We start from the raw sequence: 19,356 nt of genomic DNA, 5'->3' as shown, positions 1-19,356 counted from the left end.
TTAGAGGAAGGTGATAGAGATGTTAAGTCTGGGAGTCAAAGAGAAGAAATGAGGAGAGGGAACTCCAACAAAATGAAGCTTTAGCCTTAGATTGGTTCCACAAAGACTTTTGTGTTCTCAGTCCTGCAAGCCAGATGCAAACAGTTTGTACAGACCAGTATTAAAGAAAGTTTAAAACCAGTGTGACTTCACGTATTGTGTAAGGAGAACGGAGCCTTTATCTTGTTTGTTCTGCTTTTCAGAACACTCACATTTTAACTTTGAAACTGAAAATTACCTTATTTTAATTTAAAGTAATAGCTCCTGCAATCACTCACAAGTGGTAAAAAACCCCTACTACTAAGTCAGTGTGATGAAAACAGGTGTTAGTAAAATGCTGTATACACTGCCTGCAAATCAGCTTCCTGGTTTTAAAGGCCTTTCTTCCTTTTTGCATTGCCCCTGCTCAAAATGATATGCAGAAGTATGAGTCTTGCAGCTAAAGCTGATAATCTACACCTACCTCCCACAGTCTGATTTGTTTAGATGGAGCCCTGGTGAGAAGTACTTTGAAGGCTGGGGTTCTGAAGAGAAAAGGGTTGGTTTTGGGTTTTAATTCCCAGCCTGTTTTCCCTCTGATTCTTCACTTAAATAATTCTCAATTTCTGAAATTGCTCAATCTTTCCTTAAATTCTTCCCACTCTCCTCTGATGTTTCAGTGTATCAGGATTGCTAGACTTTCTTGATTGTTCCACAGTTCTGTGCTGAAGATGTCATTGTTTCACCCCAAAGTAAACAATATGGCATTACTTTATTATGTAAAAGAATCAGACTTATACACATGCAATGTCTGCTTCAGTGCCTCCAGTCAAACTGGATAAAACTCATTAACCTGATGTTCCTGTGTTAAAAGCAATTTAAAACCAATTATATCACAGAAACCTAAGAATGCTGTTTAATACCACTTGTGAGAAACACGAATTAGCATCCTACAACTTTTTTGGGTTGGAAGGGACCTTAAAGATCATCTTGTTCAAACCCCCATCATCTAGTTCCAGCCCCTTGTAACTCAGTTTCAATATTCAGCTTATGAACAGAGAATACCACTGTGGCTGGGATGTTCCAGAAAGCTGTAGTTTGGTGATGGGGGTTATCAGTGAGATTGAAGGTGACCAAGCCTAGGGGAGCTGGTGGTGATGCTGGAGCAGCAAAGAGGTGGCAGAGTGGGGACAACGGGTTTGGTGTCAGAGGGCTGCCAAGTGGCAGTGAAAGGGGAAATGGAGGTGTGAGGCCAGGGAAACAGCATGGGGAGGGATGCTGCAATAACAGTGAGCATCTTGGGGGACAGAGGTGAACTTGAAATGAGCAAGAGCAGAAGAGAAGCAATTTCTGTGCGTTTCTGAGGCCACTGAAAAGGAGCAAACCCAGAAGGGATAGATGTCACCTTCTTCTCTTAGGATGTGTTTGAATCCTTATCAAAGGAGTTTATCAACTGATCTCATTTTCAATTACAACCTGCAGAAGCATTCATATAATTAGATGTGCTGCTGTAATCCTCTTGAAAACAAAATACGGGCATGGTGCAGCTGATAAATTGAAGTAGCAGGGAACAGCTAATATATGTTTTAATAAGCAGTAAGCCTAAAGTGTGTATCTAATGGACTCTAATGGTATCTTCTTTTTCTTAAATTTATCTTGTAAAGGCAGAAGTAAACTTTGAACTTGATGTTCTAGCCACAATTTATTATATTTTGATTTGTACTTTATTAATGATGGTCCTCAGGAAAAAAGGATTAGATTTAGATGAAAGTAGATTTTCATCTTCTGCCCACTGAAAGCAGCTGTAAAGCCACATGGACTTCAGAGAGTAAAGCTTCCTGTGTGCTCCTATCCTGTACATTGAGCATCTGCTCTGGCCTTGAACACTGCCAGGGATGGGGCAGCCACAGCTTCTCTGGGCACCCTGTGCCAGCACCTCAGCACCCTCACAGGGAAGCGCTTCCTAAGATCTCATCTCAGTCTTCCCTCTGTCAGGTTAAAGTCATTCTTCCTTGTCCTGGCCCTACCTGCCCTTGCCAAAAGCCTCTCTCCAGCTTTGTTATTGGCCCCTTTAGGCACTTGCTGCTCTAAGGTCAACCTGGAGAATTTTCCAGGCTGAACAACTCCAGCTTTCTCCTATGCTCCCCAGCATGTCTCAGTAGCAGAGGTGCTGCAGCCCTCAGAGCATGTTCATGGCCTCCTCTGGACTCATTCCAATGGGTCCGTGTTCTTCTTATGTTGGGCTGTCTTTGGTCAGTGTTTCTGACCCCACAAGGTTGTACAAGGATGCTGAAATGGGAGGCTGTCATTATAATCCATCAGGGGTGCTCAGGCCAGCAAGGTGGCAGTGAGGCTTGAGCATGCTCTGGGGAAAACTTCCCAGGGCAGTGTGGATGTGGCAGTGAGGAGGGCCCACGGCACAGAGCTGGTCACTGGTGGCTGGCACAGAGACGCACAGAGGAGCAGGAGCAGGCAGGAAGCATGGATGGATCTGCCTGGGGATGGCCAGATGTGCAGTGGAGTTTGCTGCAGTGCAGGATGTCTCTAGGTTAGTTGAGACCAAGTGTGGAGGACCTGCCTGCAGTGACACCAGGATCTGGGGATGAGAACTGGGTATGAGCCTTCTTATTTCTCTTCTGTTTGATCTTGTTGCTTTGAGTTTCCCCTGTTTAATAAGTTACATTTTTGAGGTTTATTGTTATGAAATCTGGCTTTATTTGAGTTGCAAAGGCTTTTGGTCTTCTTTAGAGAGCTCATTATGAAGAAAAACAGTAGGCAGTGGATGTCAAAGCTCTGGCGACCCAGGAGCTCATTATACCTGGTTTAAAAAAAAAGAAATTAGAAAGTAGTCACAGCATGAGCAATCCCTGCTTGTTTTGTAGGGGTTACACAGGACATGGAATTTACTGCCAGTATAGAGAATGATCCTGCCTCATTCTGGGCTGTCTGTGCTGCCCTTGTGTCCCCTCTCTCCCGGGACCCTGGGGCATGGTGGTTTTCCTTCCAGTGGGAATTGCTGGACAGAGCTCCTTCAGAAACTTTGCAGCAAATCCTTCAGTAAATAAATCGTGAGCAAACATCAACACCTAATTTTCCCTCGGTGGGTGGAATGTGAGAACAAGAGTGATGAAAGCTGAGAAACAAATGAGTTTCCTTCTTCAAGCAGTATTCTTTGCAGGGCTGTGGGGTGTTTTGCGCTCTGTGGCCTGCCTGGTGCAGATTAGCTGGGAAACACAAGCTAACTGGTTGAGGACCATGCAGGAGGACGCCAGGATCTACAGGGTCACCTCTATGGTGCAGTCTCCCTGATGATTAATTTACTATAGGGCTTACCTCTCAGGGTCTGTTAGTTCCCATCATCCTTTCTTATCCAACAGGAAGTGTTGGGCTGCTCAGCCAGGATGCCAGGTTTGCTTTACCTTGGTTTTGTTACTAGGTGTTCTATGTTCTGTTCTTCAGCCAGGTCTCCTTTTGGATGATTGTACCCACCCCCTTATGTATGTTAAATAAACAACTTCAAGTTGTTCTTTCCTGCTATTTAGCAAAGATTTGGGAAACTGAATTCTCCCAGTTCAGCTCCCTGTCCACAGTAAAATTATAAACGCATGATGTAAGATTAATGAAAGCATCAGAGCACTGGGTGGATATTCCCATTACTGTATACAAGCTAGACAGCATCCTCCTCCACCAGCTTCCTAGTTTGATAAATGCCTTGAGCTGATTTTAAAATGTGTGGGTTATTTTTAACTGTGGTAGCAGAGCCATCTGTATTGTATCTGATGAAGTTCTGTGATAGAGCAAATTGATTTATTCTATCTCCTTATACTAAGCTTTGTGTTATAAATAAGCTAGTTTGAAGTACATGATGTCATTGAGCTTGAAAGTCTCTAGATAAATTTGTGCTTAAAGTGTTTGTGCTTTCTATATGAATTTAAATTGGTGCAGATTGTTATAGCTCTTGCCTGTCTCTGTCTTGTGGACTGCAACTTTCTGAGGTCAGGACTGTCTTTATGGTTGTGTTTGTATGAAATACACAGAGGGCCCAAATCCAAGACTGATGCTCTCATATGGTACATTGATAAAAATAAGAGCAATCCAAAAACAGAAGCACACATTTGATGGCAGGATTTTCAGCACTGCAAGGAATTGTGTGTCTGAATCCTACAGTTTGTTATAAAATACAGGGCACTAATGAGGAACTCATTTCATGTGAGGTATAAACAGTCCTGGCTATAGAAGGGCATGCCCTGTGCTACAGCAAGACTGAGCTGAGGTCAGATTTTGAGATCTTGGCTTTGATTTCCTGTTCCAGGAGGACTCCGGGGCTTCTGTGAAAGACCATGGGAAAGGTGCCCATGGCAGGAAGAAAAGGGAATTAATCAAATGCTGGGAAGAATACAATAAATCCTGTCCTAGTTGACTGCTTACAGAACCAGCAAAAATGGTTGCTTGAACAAGATAGGACTTGAAAAAGAAGTGGACTAGAATCGCTGTTCCTGTCTTTAAAGGGTGGTTTTTGAGAGACCAATATTGAAGACAGGATGTTGCCTAATGAGTGCCATGTATGGGGCAGATTTTGCTGTAATTAAAAAGAAAATGAGCAATTCTTTAATTGAGATCTGAAGATTAAAAGTTAAAAGCTCAGTATCCTCTATTACTTACTGTCAGCTAGGAAGTACATTGTATATGCGTAACAAACCATTGCATTTTAAAAATGGAACCATAAAAAAGCTGCTGTAATTTAAAAGCAGCCAATTTGCCAGGAGTAGAGTTTGCAGCTCTGTCACTTGCTAATCAGTCTGTTAAACATAATAGCCATTCCTGTCTGGAGGCAGTTAATCATGTTGTGAATGCACTTATCAGTGCGTATTAGAAATACAATACAAGACTTCCCGACAGAGGAATGGATGCAATTACTGCAATCAGTATACATTTAGCTACTGTCTTCTACCATGGTTTTCCTCCCATTTCTTTTCTTTGTTGTTTTTTTTTTTTCCTCTTTTAAGTAACCCAGCAGTGACAGATTTTCTCTCAGTAAAATATAAAGGATGTGTCCTTGAAAGTGTTAACAGACTGCTCAAATGCAACCAGTCAGTGTAAATGAGAGGTGGCTGCTGGCTGGTTGAGCCTTTTCTGGACCTAGCAGTGTTGGAAGCTGCTGGCTTGGAGTGTTGTGGTGATGGTTTTCAAGGCCTTAGAGCATTTTCACTGACAGACTGGAAACATGTCTGTGGAGGCATTTGCTAAGTGGGGGGGAGCTGAAGTTGCTCCATTTGAATTCAGCTAAAGGAGCGCAGCATATGGATGAACTCATTTCCTTTCTCCCCACCCCGTGCTTCTCTACATCTAAATCAATAGCAATGAGGGATCTCAAAGTTTTTGAAAGGGGATATTGAAAAAGCATGAAAGCTAATTGCTTCCAGCATGACTACCCACCAGCAATGGGTGTAAATACAGCTGTCTCAAAGAATGCCAGGACTCACAAAATGTAAGGATTTCAGATAAACAATTTCCCAGGGCTGAGCATATTCTTGTGTGGGGAGGAAGAGAGTCGGGAGGAGGGACGGGGGTTATGAAATCCTGAAAAGACTCAGAAAAAAGAGCAATAGGAGGAGGATGATTTTGTCAATGCTGTTTTACATTAACCCTTAACTTTAAGGATGTTTAATGCAGCTGAGTGTGGTTTGCAGTGCTTGCAGGAACCTACCTTCTTTTGCTAGCAATCCTTTTATCTGACTCTTTGTTCTTCATGACAGCAGGGTTTTTTGCTGTGGTAACTTTTGTAATTGGAGCAATGAAAATGAAAAAAACAAAACAATCCCCAAATTGTGTGACTATTACAGTGGGTAATAAGGGTGTCAGTATAACATTGTATCCACCGCACCGGTATCTTAGGTATTGTTCTGCTCATGTCATACGTTGCTCAGACTCCATGAGGAAATTTGGGAGGTCCCAGTGCAATGTCCTTAGGGGTAATTCTTCCCACTGGCCTCACACTGGTGAGCAGCTCGGCTTGGACACAGGGTAAAGCCTTCACTGCTAAAGAAAGTCATTGAGATGAAGTCCTGGGGGGACATTTCATCACTTAAACAGGGGCGGGGGGAAGGCAGGATGGAACAGCACTTCTTCCCTTTCCATTTCTCATTATTCCTTTTCAGAACCTAAATGAATTAACCTCACTTAGTACTCACTTGTGCTTGAACTCATTTATTCATGGTATGACCTTAGCTCTGAGCAATATCCGTGCAGCCCCCCATTAGCTGTCACTATATTTGAAATCCATCACGTGTTGGGAAATCATTGTCTTGCAAGTGTGACAAAGTAGTGATTACCCTTTGAAGAGGTGACCTAGAGTCATTACGTGGTGACCCTGGTGTTGACCTCCCTTTCATGCCATTAGGAAGTAATTGTGGAATGATTTTTAAAGAGAGAAATATTAAATCTGCTCCATTGCTTTTAGTTACTTGGAGTTATCTTTGCACTTCTAGGAAAATTTGGGCTTATTTGTAGGATGAAAATAGGCTTTTAATGGAGTGATGTGCATTAAACTGCTTGTTTCTCTCTTGTGTTTAGTTTTGTTGGGAAGATCAAGACTTTAAGCTGATGGCGGGTAGCAAAGGGTGGAGGCACACAGAGAATTACTGCAGATGGCTTTTTCTGTTCATAGGCTGAAGGCAGACCCTGATCCACCCTGTGTTTGCTCAGCTGGATGAATTAATCTTGTTTATTAATTAAAACATGGGCACAGGTGTTTATGTGCCAGTTTCACTTTCACGTTTTTGTTGTCTGTTCAGTGGGTATCCACAGTGAGAAGAAAAGTTTAACTCTTTCTTAAAACATAAATAACAGCCTATAAACCAACAGGGTTTTATGCACACCGGGTGTCTCTTGGGGACCTGGGGAGAAAGGAAGTCCTGTTTGTGTTAATGGGCTACACTGATCCCTGCCTTCACTTCTTTGAGGACATTGTCATGCCCATTATTTGTTAGCAGAAGTGTGACTTGGCCGCAGGACACCCTGCACATCATCTCTCCATCTAGGAGTACATTAGGTTCAAAGAAAGCTAGGTCTGACTCATTAGATGCTTGATTTTGTTTAAAGAGAATATAGGAGGAATAGGTGGAATCCTGCTTGGGTTTGTTCTGTCATTATTTCATGCAGGTGTTACTACAGCAGCTTCTACGGCAGACTCATGAGTTTTGTACACTCTTAGCAAGAATGAAAACACTGTTTTTCTAATTGCCCCTTGTCTTTGCTGGCTGCTTGGCATTCTGTTATTTACTCGTTTACACTATGTGCCCATTAAGCAAAGGATTACGTTCTAAAGGTGTTGGATTAGGCTTTTTAAATCCTCAAGTGGAGAGCACCATTTGTCACTGTTTTCATGTATCCTCCAGCACATTAGGTATATTAGTGTCAGAGTCTGCACCTTGTATCCCCTTTCCTTTCATTCATAAATTCAGTGTGTGTGGAGTTTGCATCTTTAGATCCCCTGTGGTTGATTTTTGTCCCCAGGCAGATCCAGCTGTCAGTCTCAATTGCAGTTCTGAACTCTAAATAGCAACTGCATTGCTAGCAACTTTCTCCTAGGTTGTCTGGTCGTGGTTGTCTTTTCTGATGCACTTGGTGTATACAAAAGAGTCTGATCACTTCATGCTAATGATGGGCCTATAAAAATCATAAAAAGGAGGCTGATCACTTCATGCTAATGTCAGGGCTGTAAAAATCATAAGGTATTTAAAGTGCCAAGGAAGCATGTTGTTGGAAACGTGGTTTGAGCCATTAGGGTGCGTCCAGGGCACTTACCCAAACTTACCTCTCTAGGAGGATGAGGAAGCTGCATACCCATTTGTTGATAAAAAATTCAAGAGTCACCAAGTGACTCCTTATCACAAGTTGGACTCACGCTCTTTAAAAGGTCTTCTGAGAGCCTGTGGAGGAATGGTCTCTATATGTGTGTTCCTGCGTTGAAAAGAATTTCTTGTGTCACTGAATTTATTATCCCAAATTTTCAGTCATTGGTTCTTTAAAAATCCATCTCTGCTTTATAATATATTTTAGGTGCATGCACAGCAATGTTGAAAATACACCATGTGATTATGGTATGTAAATATGTGAGAATTTCTGAATAGTTAAAGAAAAGCTATAAGCAGGGTTTGGGCTGTTGGTATTTATTTACTGGTTAGGATTCAGCATAAATCTTTCATCATGAAATCATTCTTATTTTTTTGACAACAATAGCTCCCTCTATACTTGCATCCAACATCAGCTAAACCCTGGCTCCAATTTTGTACTGGATGTGTTTGTTATATTCCCCAGCAAGATGCTGTCTTCTGGCGGAGAAGCTTTATTTCAAGAAATCCACAGCACAGCAATAAAGAGGTTCTAAATGGTAGTTGGAAAAATTTTCCAGTGCAGTCAAATCGCTTTCTTAAACCCCAGAAGATTACGTGCTGCTTCAGAAGGGGAGAGTCATGGCAAAGAAACAAATGGAGCCCCAGTGCCCAGCAATACCTGTTACCACTGGCACACACCGACTCTCCATCCTGAATGTGCTCCTGAAAGTCCTGTTTTGTTAAAGGCTAACTCAAATAGTATCTAAGGAGTCTTCTACCAGAAGAATTCCTGTGCACTGTCACAAGGTTGGAAGCAAATAAAAATAATGGAAGCAATTGTCTCTGTTGTCTCCAGGGTTGTCATGATGATGTTGATAAAATCAAATAAAGTGGAAGTTATTGCAAGTTGTTAGTGAGCAGCACAGTTGTGAATTGGCAGTGGAAGAAGCTGAAGAGCTTAAAAGGTTTGCTCATTATCTAGATTTATTGTTTTCAGTTGTGAGAAAATGTTTGCTAAGCAAAATAACATTAATAATAGCTGGTCCTGGTGGTGTGTTTGGAACAAAAATATTTTCTTCCTGTTTTTTTTTTTATAGCTTTTAGTGGATTATTAAAAAGTGCTGTGTCAATCCGTACGTTCTGAACACATTTAGCAGCTTGGTTTTCTCCTCTGTAGCCATTTACATCTGCCTGTGCATCTTTGAGGAGCAGGTTTTTTTTACAGCAGTGAAAGTAAAAGAAGATCAGGCACTAAGAAATGTTTTGCAGAAGCCTGTAGTTGGTATGAAGTCAGCTGCATGACAGAGCAAGTTCTCTGTTAGACAGCAGAGCACACTGCAAATTGTGCTTTTGAAATGCATCATGAGAGGAAACCAAGCAGACATTTTCCATCTCTGGAGCACACTGCAATACTCAGGGGTACCTGCTCTCCTTTCTGCAGGGCTCCCAGCCAGACCCATATCCAGTGAGCCCCTTCCTCAGCAGCCTCCCCTGGGAGAACAGTGGGAGTAGGCTGCTTCCAAGGTTGTGTAAGGCTTTGTGTGCTTACAGCCTAGTGAAAATGATACATGCTGGGAGAAAAGGGTTTAAGCTTTAATATCCATTATCAAGTCAAACTTTGTATGTAACACAAGGTGTGGCCATTTCACCCCAGGAAGTTGTTCTGAGGTAGGATCTGTGCTTAAGGATGTTGTAGCTGCTGGAAGGGCTGGCCGTGTGTAAATCTTCATAATTCAGAAGCTGGATGCTGCTCAGTTAGCAGGTATTTGTTCTCATTTCCTTCATCTCAGGCTTCTGGGATCTTAATTTCCTAAGGGGGAGAAGGTCAAGACCTTTAATCTGGATCTTTTCCCCAAGAGGTCCTGGCTGGCTGCTGCTTCATTTGACTTCAGCAGGAAGCTAGGGCCTTGAGCACTTCCAATCAGTCCTTGAAAAGCCTCCTCTTGTGTTTGCTCTTCAGTAAACCATGCTTATGAAATTAATCCTCTTGGGATCAAAGGAGTGAGACCTATATTACTGAAATATTTTATAAACTCATGTACCTTGCTTATGTAATCCTATTCTCATTGAATCTGGTGACAATTTATCAGAGGGAGTAAGAATTGACCATTATTAACCTTGAAAAGATTCTCAAGCAACATGATACCAGACATTTCATTATTTTCAATTACCTAGTGTCTGCTCCATGGTTTTTAGAGGCTTGTTTACACTGCTGTGGGCCTCATAAACAGATTGCCATTTACTGAAACCATTATTTTATGAATGAATGAAACTCATGATTTCCTGTAATAGCCAAGTGCACTAATAGAAGGGTCTGACTTTTATCAACTAAATTGTTGGTGAGCTGGCTGTGGGAGCCAGGAGCTCTCATCCTTCACTGTGGCATTCTGCATGCTTCATTCTTTCTAGCCATACATAGGACAGGCTCTTCAGTTTGCTTGACAGTGTAAATCTTCCTTAATAGCTAATAATAGGCATTTGTTTATTTCAGGTAACTATTCACCATTTAGAGTGTCACTGCCATCAAAACATCAGTCACTGTGTTATCATTCCTGTACTTAATTCAGTAATTCCACGTTTGGCTTAGACAGAATTTAGGAGTGAATTAAATTCAGTATTATTTCAATACCAGGTGATTTTTGTGGTACTTATTAAAACCTCTCACATTAGAACTGTGGTGAACATGCACAGCAATCTATTATTTTGTAAAAAAAACAGCAAATGCAGTTCCATATAAATGCTTAGTAAGGTAATATATCATAAAATGCTTTGGGTTGAAAGGGACCTTGAAGCTTACGCAGTTCCAACCCTGTGCCATGGGCAGGGACACCTTCCACTAGACCAGGTTGCTTCAAGCCTTGTCCAGCCTGGCCTTGTGCACTGAATGGGGCAGCCACAGCTTCTCTGGGCACCCTGTGCCAGCGCCTCAGCACCCTCACAGGGAAGAGCTTCTGACTAAGAGCTCATCTCAATCTCCCCTCTGACAGGTTAAAGCCATTCCCCTTGGCCTGTCCCTACAGGCCCTTGTCCAAAGCCTCTCTCCATGTTTCTTGTAGCCCTTTTAGGCACTGGAGCTGCTCTAAGGTCTCCCCTTAAGGAGCCTTCTCTTCTCCAGGCTGACCCAGCCCAGCTCCAGAGCAGAGCTGCTCCAGCCCTTGCAGCATCTTCATGGCCTCCTCTGGACTCGCTCCGGCAGCTCCAAGTCCCTCTTGTGCTGGGGCCCCAGAACTGGACACAGGACTCAAATGTAGAGGGGGAAAAAAAAAATCTGGTACTGGATTTGTTTTAGATATAGATTTAAAATACATTTATTTTTTCCTACTGTTTGCATCCCATAGCAGATTCAGGAAGAAAATCAGCATATATGTAACCAGGTAATGTGTTAGACAGCCCTCCAAAACCCATGTGAATCTTTTCACAGCATCTGAATGCAGTAACGCAAGAGTTCTCTAAGGTACTTGGGGGCACTCGAAACCCAGGCCTTAGTGTTCTAGTGGTTTGTGCAGTCTGTGATTTGTTCCTCTGGGAGAGTGTTGTTAACTGTGGAGAGACTCCACTTGTGAATGGAGTACTTACTCCTGTATGGCTTAATGTACATCTAGAGGAAGAACTTTAGTTTGGCAAGCCCAGCAGGGCAGTTGGGCTCTGCATGCCTGCATCAGGATGTGTCCATTGCTGGATAGTTCTGCGACTTAGCAGTGTTTTCTTGTCTTGATTAACTCTTCTTATTCTGGTGTTGGGCAGACCTAGGATTGGCTTCCTTGAGCATGGATTTATCATTCTGTGCTAAAAGTCTGTTCTCTTCTATTCCAGTGTGGGATCCCAACCATGCCTGCCTGCTGCTGGGTACAGGATGAAGACTGTATGCTAGAAAGCTTGACTGGGCTGTGGGGGACCTGGTCTTGGTGCATTAGATGTATATTAGGCTAAACAATGGGAAGTTGTGCAGAAGACTCAAGGGTTTGGGGGATCTCCTAGCTCCTAGCAGAGCATTGTGAACGTACACAAACAGGATTATAACTTGCAGTTTGAAGAAGAAGGCCTACTTACTGGAGTTTGCAAGAGGAAATAAATCCAAGCCTGTGGTTTCTTTTTCTCCTCTCACCAGAAAGAAAAATGTGTAATGAATGTCTCATGTCTGAAACACTGGGCTGGATTCATCAAAGGGAGTTAGTAATTACCAAATTGAGAGAATCATGAAGCGCTTTTCTAAATTTGAAAGGCTCATCAAGAATAGATCAGGAGCAGGCAAAATTAATAGTTATGAACTCATTTCCATAGAAATGGACTTATTAGCAAGCATGCCAGCTGCCTAAAATTATAAGGTCTTTTCCTTGTGCTTGCAGGAAATAATCTTTTTTTATAGAAGTAATTTTGACTTTTTATTTTTTTATTGCTCCTCTAAACTGGGGTTTGGCAAAGTCCTTCCAAACTGTGATCACTGGACAATAGAAATACTTAACTGAAAAGAGAGGAAAGATGTGGAAAGGAGAAGTGATTTATAGTCCTTGGATTCCATCAGACTCTTCCTGATGGTGCAAGTGTATGTAAGAGCAAGATGGAATAAAACCCAAGAAAAAGCTGAGGAATCCTTATAGGATAAAGTTTGGATTAGCTGGATTTAATGGCTGATAACAGCATGAGTTCAGTTGTCGTCTTCTCAGCTAGTGGATTTTCCCACTGGTAATGTTTTGTCTTCACCAGGCAGTTGCAGATCCACTTCAAAGACCAACATACTGACCACCAGCTACAGATCAGACTAAAAGCTGAAGATTTGCCATGGCAGGATGGGGTGACTGCTTTTAAAATTGGTTATAGTATAATGCTCTATAGCCAGGAGAGAGATTTAAATACAGGTGTTTTGATGTGGATTTATGAAGCTGATACAAGTAAATGCAAACCTTCAAAGTCGTGAGTATGGTTTAATCTGTCTCTGGTTTTACTTTAGCAACCCACATCAATTTCAGTGGAAAAATACAGTTGTTTTCTGCATAGTGTTATAGAGGGTGGTTAATAAATGGCAAGAATTACGCATATAGTACCAACCTTCCCCGGGGAAAGAAGCCCCTGCAGGATAAGAGATGCAGCAGCCAGTAGAAAGGCACTGGCAAGTGTTAGCAAGAAAGAAATTCACTTCTCAGGTTTTATCATGGGTTTGTTGTAAGCTTGTAAGAGACTTAGAATAAAGAGGGTGGATTAGTCCATTGGATGCTCTGTGTTTCAGATACTGCAGCATTTGGAATTGCTTGAAGGCTGAAGAGCTAAAAAGGGAGATCATAATTTTAGAGAAAATTTACTTACCTGCTGTTAAGATACAGTAAGTCCATTTCTTTCAGCAAAAGTCAAAATGAAAAGAAATAGATCCTTTAATCAATATTAAGTCATGCTTCATGATTTGCATCTGAGACTAAGCAGCTAACATTTGATAAGCCATGTTGTTTTTCCAGATGATGATAAGCATTGGCTTTGGCACCAGGACCAATAAAGGCGTGGGAGATCTGGGAAGTCAGCTTTGCTTTAGTTTGTACATTAGTATTAGTTAGACCTGAGGAGGGTTTATTTGAGTTGCTGCTCTTTTGTGGATGCATAGAGACTCGTTTCGGATATGGCAGTGTATAACCATGTCTGTCTTTAAATGAAACTTATGTCTTTTACACTATACAGCCGTGCTAAGGATACAGTGATGGTCTTTGCATATTTAGAGGCACAAGAGTCATTTTATTCCCTGGCAATTACTTCAGCTTGCTACATAGTCAAGATGCGCAATCTTTTCTTAGGGAGATCTGAGTCCCAGTCTGTCTTTAAAATATAAAACCATTATTCTGGTTACTTTCTGGATGTGTAAAAATTAAAACAGGAAGGGAATAATAGAAGAGCACGATGGACCGAGCTCAAAGAAGTGCCAATCAGTGGGGCACATGGGCTAGATTTATCAGTGAAGATTAACCCAATATGTTATTTAAGTGGTGAATCTAAAGCAAAACTCTCCATCAGTGGTTTTGTTCCAAATTTGAATCCACACATGGGTGTTTTTGTGCGTGGCAACTACTGACTTGAACAGATTGAAGCTCAATTGCAGATCTACACATAACTTACAGGCCCAGTATCTAGATCCACAGTCAGTGTAAAGCTCATCTCGAAATCTTATTCCTGTGTTACGAGGAAATTAATTTTATGTGATTTAGATAAAACAAACTGCCGGAAGTGATACACAGAAAACAGTGAAGTCGAGTGCTACTTTGTGGTCTTGTTTTTGACTTAAATGGTTTAATTAAATCCCTAGTATCGTGTAATAATTTTTGTCTTAAAAGGGTTTTACTGATTGTCTGGTTGACTACCCGAAAGATGCCTCAATAGCTTCTAGTTTTGCCTGGAGGTGGTTATTATCTTGTGTCAGCATGGAAAATATTTATCCTCCAGGCATTGAATCATATGCTTGTGGTGTTGTCAGAAAGAAAACATAAAAATCAGTTCCTGTTCAGATGGGTTTTTTCCTTTACAATGCACCTTCAGAAACATATGGCACAACCAGATTCTGCCTCTGTGCAGCTGGGAAAAGGAAAAGGATGTTTTAAGTCTCTATTCTTTGTAGCAGAGGCTAAAACTTCTTATGAACACAGCTCTTAGAGTGATGACACACAATGTACTGGGGGACGGGATGGAGGGTGAAGTAATACCTGAGGGGTGCCTTCGCGCATGAGACACTGCCCTGTATCGGGAACAAGCCATCTCATGCTCACAGTAAGAGCACATTCAAGTCAATACAGAGCGGCCTAAAATGCTGCAAATTCAGATTTTAACCTATTTTATGAGCACATACCCCAAAACTTCAGTAACATTGGCAACACTGATTGTCTCTTAAGCGACTGCGTCTGCAGTCAGGTTCACTGCCTTTCCGTCCCTGGAAAGAGCATCCATGCTCTGTAAGCTGCACCAGCGTGCCACGCTGCAGGTGTCTGTCTGGGAAATTGGGGCAGGAACTGGCATGCTGCTTTGTAAACTACCTTAATTTTTGTGGAAGTAAAGCGCTGGATGAGCAGTCTGTTTCCTAAATAGGGCCCTGCTGTGGATACGGCAAGTGCTGTTGGTTAAATCTTGGTGTCTGTTTTCTTCTTTGTAACATGAAGATAAGATCTGTCTTTCTAACCTGAGGATTAATTATTAATATTTACATAGTGTTTGACCAGAAGAGAGTGCTGAATGTTGTTGTTAACAAAAGAAGCAGAAATAATTTAAACACAGTTCTGAATGCTGTGCATTTTCATCCATTTCTTTACCTTTAAACTTTTATTTCCAGATGAGAAATATATAATGATCACCATGTAATTACAAGGCTGAAGCACTAATGAGAAGAATGTTTTCATGAACTGAAAACAAGGATAATCTACACCCCATTTTTTGTCATGTATAATTTCTGCAAATCCGTGTTTTTCCACTGAGATAAAGACAAATTTCAGTCTGAGACTTCCCCCCACCCCTTGCCTAGAGCTCATTTCTGATACAGCATGAGGAATGGCTGAGTATTCTATTGTTTCAGAGCATCAGAATTTGCAGCAACAAAATTATAATAATGCTATATTAAATAATTTAGCAGCATCTGTGCAATGCAGTTCCCAGGTTTTGGGGCTTATTCTGTACGTTCATTGTGATTATGGTGAATGAATATCACAGTTTTATGGGAAAAATGCCTCCATTTCAGGAAACTAAAAGATACAGTGTCACTTTATCTATAAAGTAGCTGTTTATGCTACTTTATGCCCAGTATATAGTTTTATTTAGGTTTCTGTCAGTGTCTTCAAGTGTGCACGTTGAAGTTACTGGCAAATCTTCTGGTGAATAGAGGAGAAATCGAAATACATGTTGTGACATTGTGACATCCTGCTGATGTTCTGGGAAATCCTGTTGTTTCTTTTCTCCAGAGCAAACATGTCCTCCTTCGAGATCCTGGAGATGGACTTTGAGATTGACAACACCAGCAGCCTGGCAGGGGCCCAGCAAATCACCTGGCAGGTGGAATACCCTCGAGATGATTCCTTGAGCGAACTGGTGGTCTCCGAGATCTTTGTGAGCCGGACGATGTTTGTGGGGATCGTTCCTCTTGCCATGGTAAGAACCTGCTGCTGCTGCTTCTTGCTAAATGTTTCCGTTGATTCTCGTTAGTATTCAAGGGGATGTGAGCCATTTTATTATATGCTACTTCCTATGCACCTGCTGCAAGTGATTTAAATGCAAAAAATACATTTCAATAATATTTTATTTACCTGATATGCTGTAACGGCTCCTCGGAAACCATTTGAATCTTTTGTGAAAATCCTTTACTGTTTGTGGATTATTGGCCTGGTACAGGGTAATAGCTCCTCTGGAGCCATTGTCTTCTGGTGTATTAATGTGACTGTCACGCATGTGCTTTAAGGGTAAATGTTGTAATTAGTTGGGACATTTTCAGTGAAATAAATTGGCATGCATGTGTGGGAAACTTCATTGCTAAACCAAACAACTGGACTGTTTCCTGCTTTGCTTTTCCCCAAAGAGCCACACAGCCTAGTGAGCTGCAAAGTGTCAGTTTGACAGAAGGTCCGTTTGGAGTTACAGAGAAAGGACAAAATGCTTTGTGAAGATGGAGGTGTTGGCAATGTTTTCCAGGCAGGGTTTAAGGTGAACGTGTGCGGAAGGCTTGAAGCTGATGGTTTATTTAAAAAATGCAAATATCTCCTTCTAAAAATCAAATGCACCTCTTTTGGGAGGGACCTTTGGCCTGCATTTGGGTCTGATGGACTTCTCAGTACTAGTGCTTTAAGCTTACACGTGACCAGTTATTTCAGTGGTGATATTCTGCTGTAAAACCATAGAGACAGCCAAAGAACCTGGATGTTATACCAGTTCTTTCAAGGACACTCTGGTAATATCTCACTTTCTCACAAACATTTGCCCTTCCTTTCTGAGTCAGTCTGTGCTGGTTTTCTTTCTGTTCCTCCATATAACCAAGAAATACTGGTGATTTCCTCTGCGTGGCTCCTAGCTTCTCTTACTAGGACAGAAGCAAGGAAAAATGCTTGTAGAAGTTACACTTACTGGCAGCCCTGGTGATAGTCAATAGAGGATTCTCCTCTAGCCCTTTCTTTTGGAGAACAAAGCTCTAGTTGTGTGGATGAAATTATCAAGTAGGAATGGTGAATCAGATGTAATAAAGACAGAATATGGTGCATGAACAGACTTGCACATAGCATTGCTGGTTTCAAATGGACAGCCTAGAGTTTGTGCTGTGCAGAGCACCACAGATAAAAAAGAAAATCCAACCCCAAAGCCCGTTATGGATGTTGGATCAGAGCTTTGCTGCTGTCTCTGCCAGGGCTTCATTTCATCTCTTTGCAGTTATGACAGATGTTGGCCACTTCAGCTGTCTCTAGATGTCCTTGGACAAAATCTGGGGCTGAACCTGAATTGAAAGTGGAGCTAATCTTATCTCCAATACTTTGTCATTTTAAACTAACCACTGAGTAAAGGAAAAAGATTTTTTTTTTTTGGAAATTCATGACCTTAATCCTCAGATGGGGCTCTCATGAGCTTTTCTTTCCTTGTGAGTGTCCTTGGCTGGCTCAGCCCAAGGCTGATAGGAAGATTGATGACAGCAGTGCCAGGAACAACAGTTTTTCCTTCCTGTATGTTTGCTATTTTGCTGTGCTGCTCCATTTAACAGTCACTAACTGGTGCAGGTTCTGGCACTGCATTCCTGGAAACATGTTCCCAAGGGCCGGAATTCCTAACTGGACTAAATGCATTTTAATGTTCATTCCTCTTCCAAGATCTGCCTGGCTCCTTGGTAAGGCAGTCTCCCTCTGAGTGCTGGTGGTATCTAAAGGAGAGTTTTGTCAGCTCCTGGGCCCTGGTCCCCCAGAAGGGTCAGAAGCTAGTGTGTTTCCATGACTTTGTGTTGCATAGAACATAAATTACTTGCTGTTCCTTTTCACTGTACTGACTCTTTCATTGTAAACATTGAATATTTATAGATGAAAACATAAGAGTTCCTTGGAGAGTTTAAGGTTTGAGCAAAACATTTAGTCCTTGATTTGCAAGAGTGAAGGTTTTGATGGGTTGTCAGAACCTTGTGATGTTTTAGTGGCAATGACACCAGCATTTGCACGGAGAAGTGCAGCTTGGTGTCATGGAGAGGGAAAATTTCTTTCCAGTAAGAAGACTGAGTCAGATCCAGTAAGAACTTAGTGGAGGAGAAGTTAGCTGTGAAATCCTGCACAACAAAAGTGGACTTTAATGTGTGGTTCTCTTTCTGTAGGCCACTTTAGTTCTGCTAATAAAACGACATCCTCCTCCATATGGCTTGGAATATTGCTGTTGGCTGGTACAGCTGGTCATGAGTTTAACTTTGTTTTCTGTGCTGCTTTCTTAAACAGGAGAAAATGGAACGAGCCCCCACATAATTTATTCTGTCACTGCGTTGTGGTGACTTTGGAGATAGTGGTGGGGATATTTTTTTCTTGTATCTAGTTTGCCTTTTTGTGCCGATAAAGATACAGGATTCATGGTAACCTTTTAATAATAGCCTGATGAAAAGAGCTGGTTTTTTGCTTTAGTGAGTTTATGAAGCCCTTAACATCAAATCTCATGTTCTTAACGGGTACATTTGGCAGCAAGCTTGAAAGGCTTTTTTTTTTTTTTTTTTTTGGGGGGGGTTTGGATTTTTCTGAGTGGAAGATACTGTTGATTTGTGCACGTTATGTAGCAAAAAAGAGTTCCATATTAGCAGACAGTCTTGCTGTGATGAATTTGTATTGCGGATTATTTCTGGCTAGCCCTCTGGTATCAAATGAGCAGTGCATTAATAAACACTGTTTAGGGATGCACAGAAGGAAGGAGGGCCAGGGAGAGTCTAGACCAGGGTAGCATGCATCAGCTGTGCTCTGTGCCTGCTCTCAGCCCACTCCTGAGGTGAGGTTATGTGACATAACTCAGTGAAGGAACATCGTGATAAACTGCAGTGCTTGTATGCTGTGACCAAAGAGGAGCAGAGATACTTAAGCCTTGATAGGGGCATTAGGAAGTGACTGGAAACTCATCAGCTTGTGGGGAAAGTAGAAATCGTCAGTGTAGCAAATCCAACTGTTCTTCTTTCAGTATGGTTACTGTAAAAATACTTGGGGAGGGTTGCATATTTTTTGGAAGGGGACTAAAATTCAATCTTGGAATTTCCTCCCAAACTATCGCTTTTAATTTGAATGATCTTCTATATAATAAATCAGTGCCATTTATGGCCAAATTCAGTGCATTTAGAATACAAAAGAGTTAAGCATTTGCACTAATGAGAGAAATTAAAACAAGATGCCATGTTGAAGGAGAGCCTGCTTTCTGCATCATCTGACAGTGCTCCCCAAATCCTTGAGCTCCTTGTAATTAAAACATCCAGTTTCAACAACTGCACAGGGCCAGTTGGGATTTCCAAGGGAACTACGTCCAGATGGGAACAGCACAGTCCAGTAATTTAGGATTT

General features: G+C 41.7%; 1 protein-coding gene across 4 annotated transcripts in view; it reads left to right on the top strand.

Annotated features, from left to right (window-relative positions):
* LOC134170298 (transmembrane protein 132B-like) overlaps positions 1-19,356 on the top strand; it is a 233,874-nt gene that overhangs the window by 148,323 nt on the left and 66,195 nt on the right. For all 4 annotated transcript variants that reach the window (XM_062631617.1, XM_062631620.1, XM_062631619.1 and 1 more), the window contains one exon: positions 15,773-15,959. In XM_062631617.1, the coding sequence (XP_062487601.1) occupies positions 15,773-15,959 (187 nt within the window). The remainder of the gene's footprint in view (positions 1-15,772; positions 15,960-19,356) is intronic.

This window comes from Pezoporus occidentalis, unplaced genomic scaffold, assembly GCF_034315485.1.
Source record: "Pezoporus occidentalis ecotype Australia unplaced genomic scaffold, CSIRO_AGI_Poc_V1 ctg37, whole genome shotgun sequence".
Lineage (NCBI taxonomy): Eukaryota > Metazoa > Chordata > Aves > Psittaciformes > Psittacidae > Pezoporus > Pezoporus occidentalis.
This window is presented reverse-complemented; position numbering and strand designations above follow the sequence as displayed.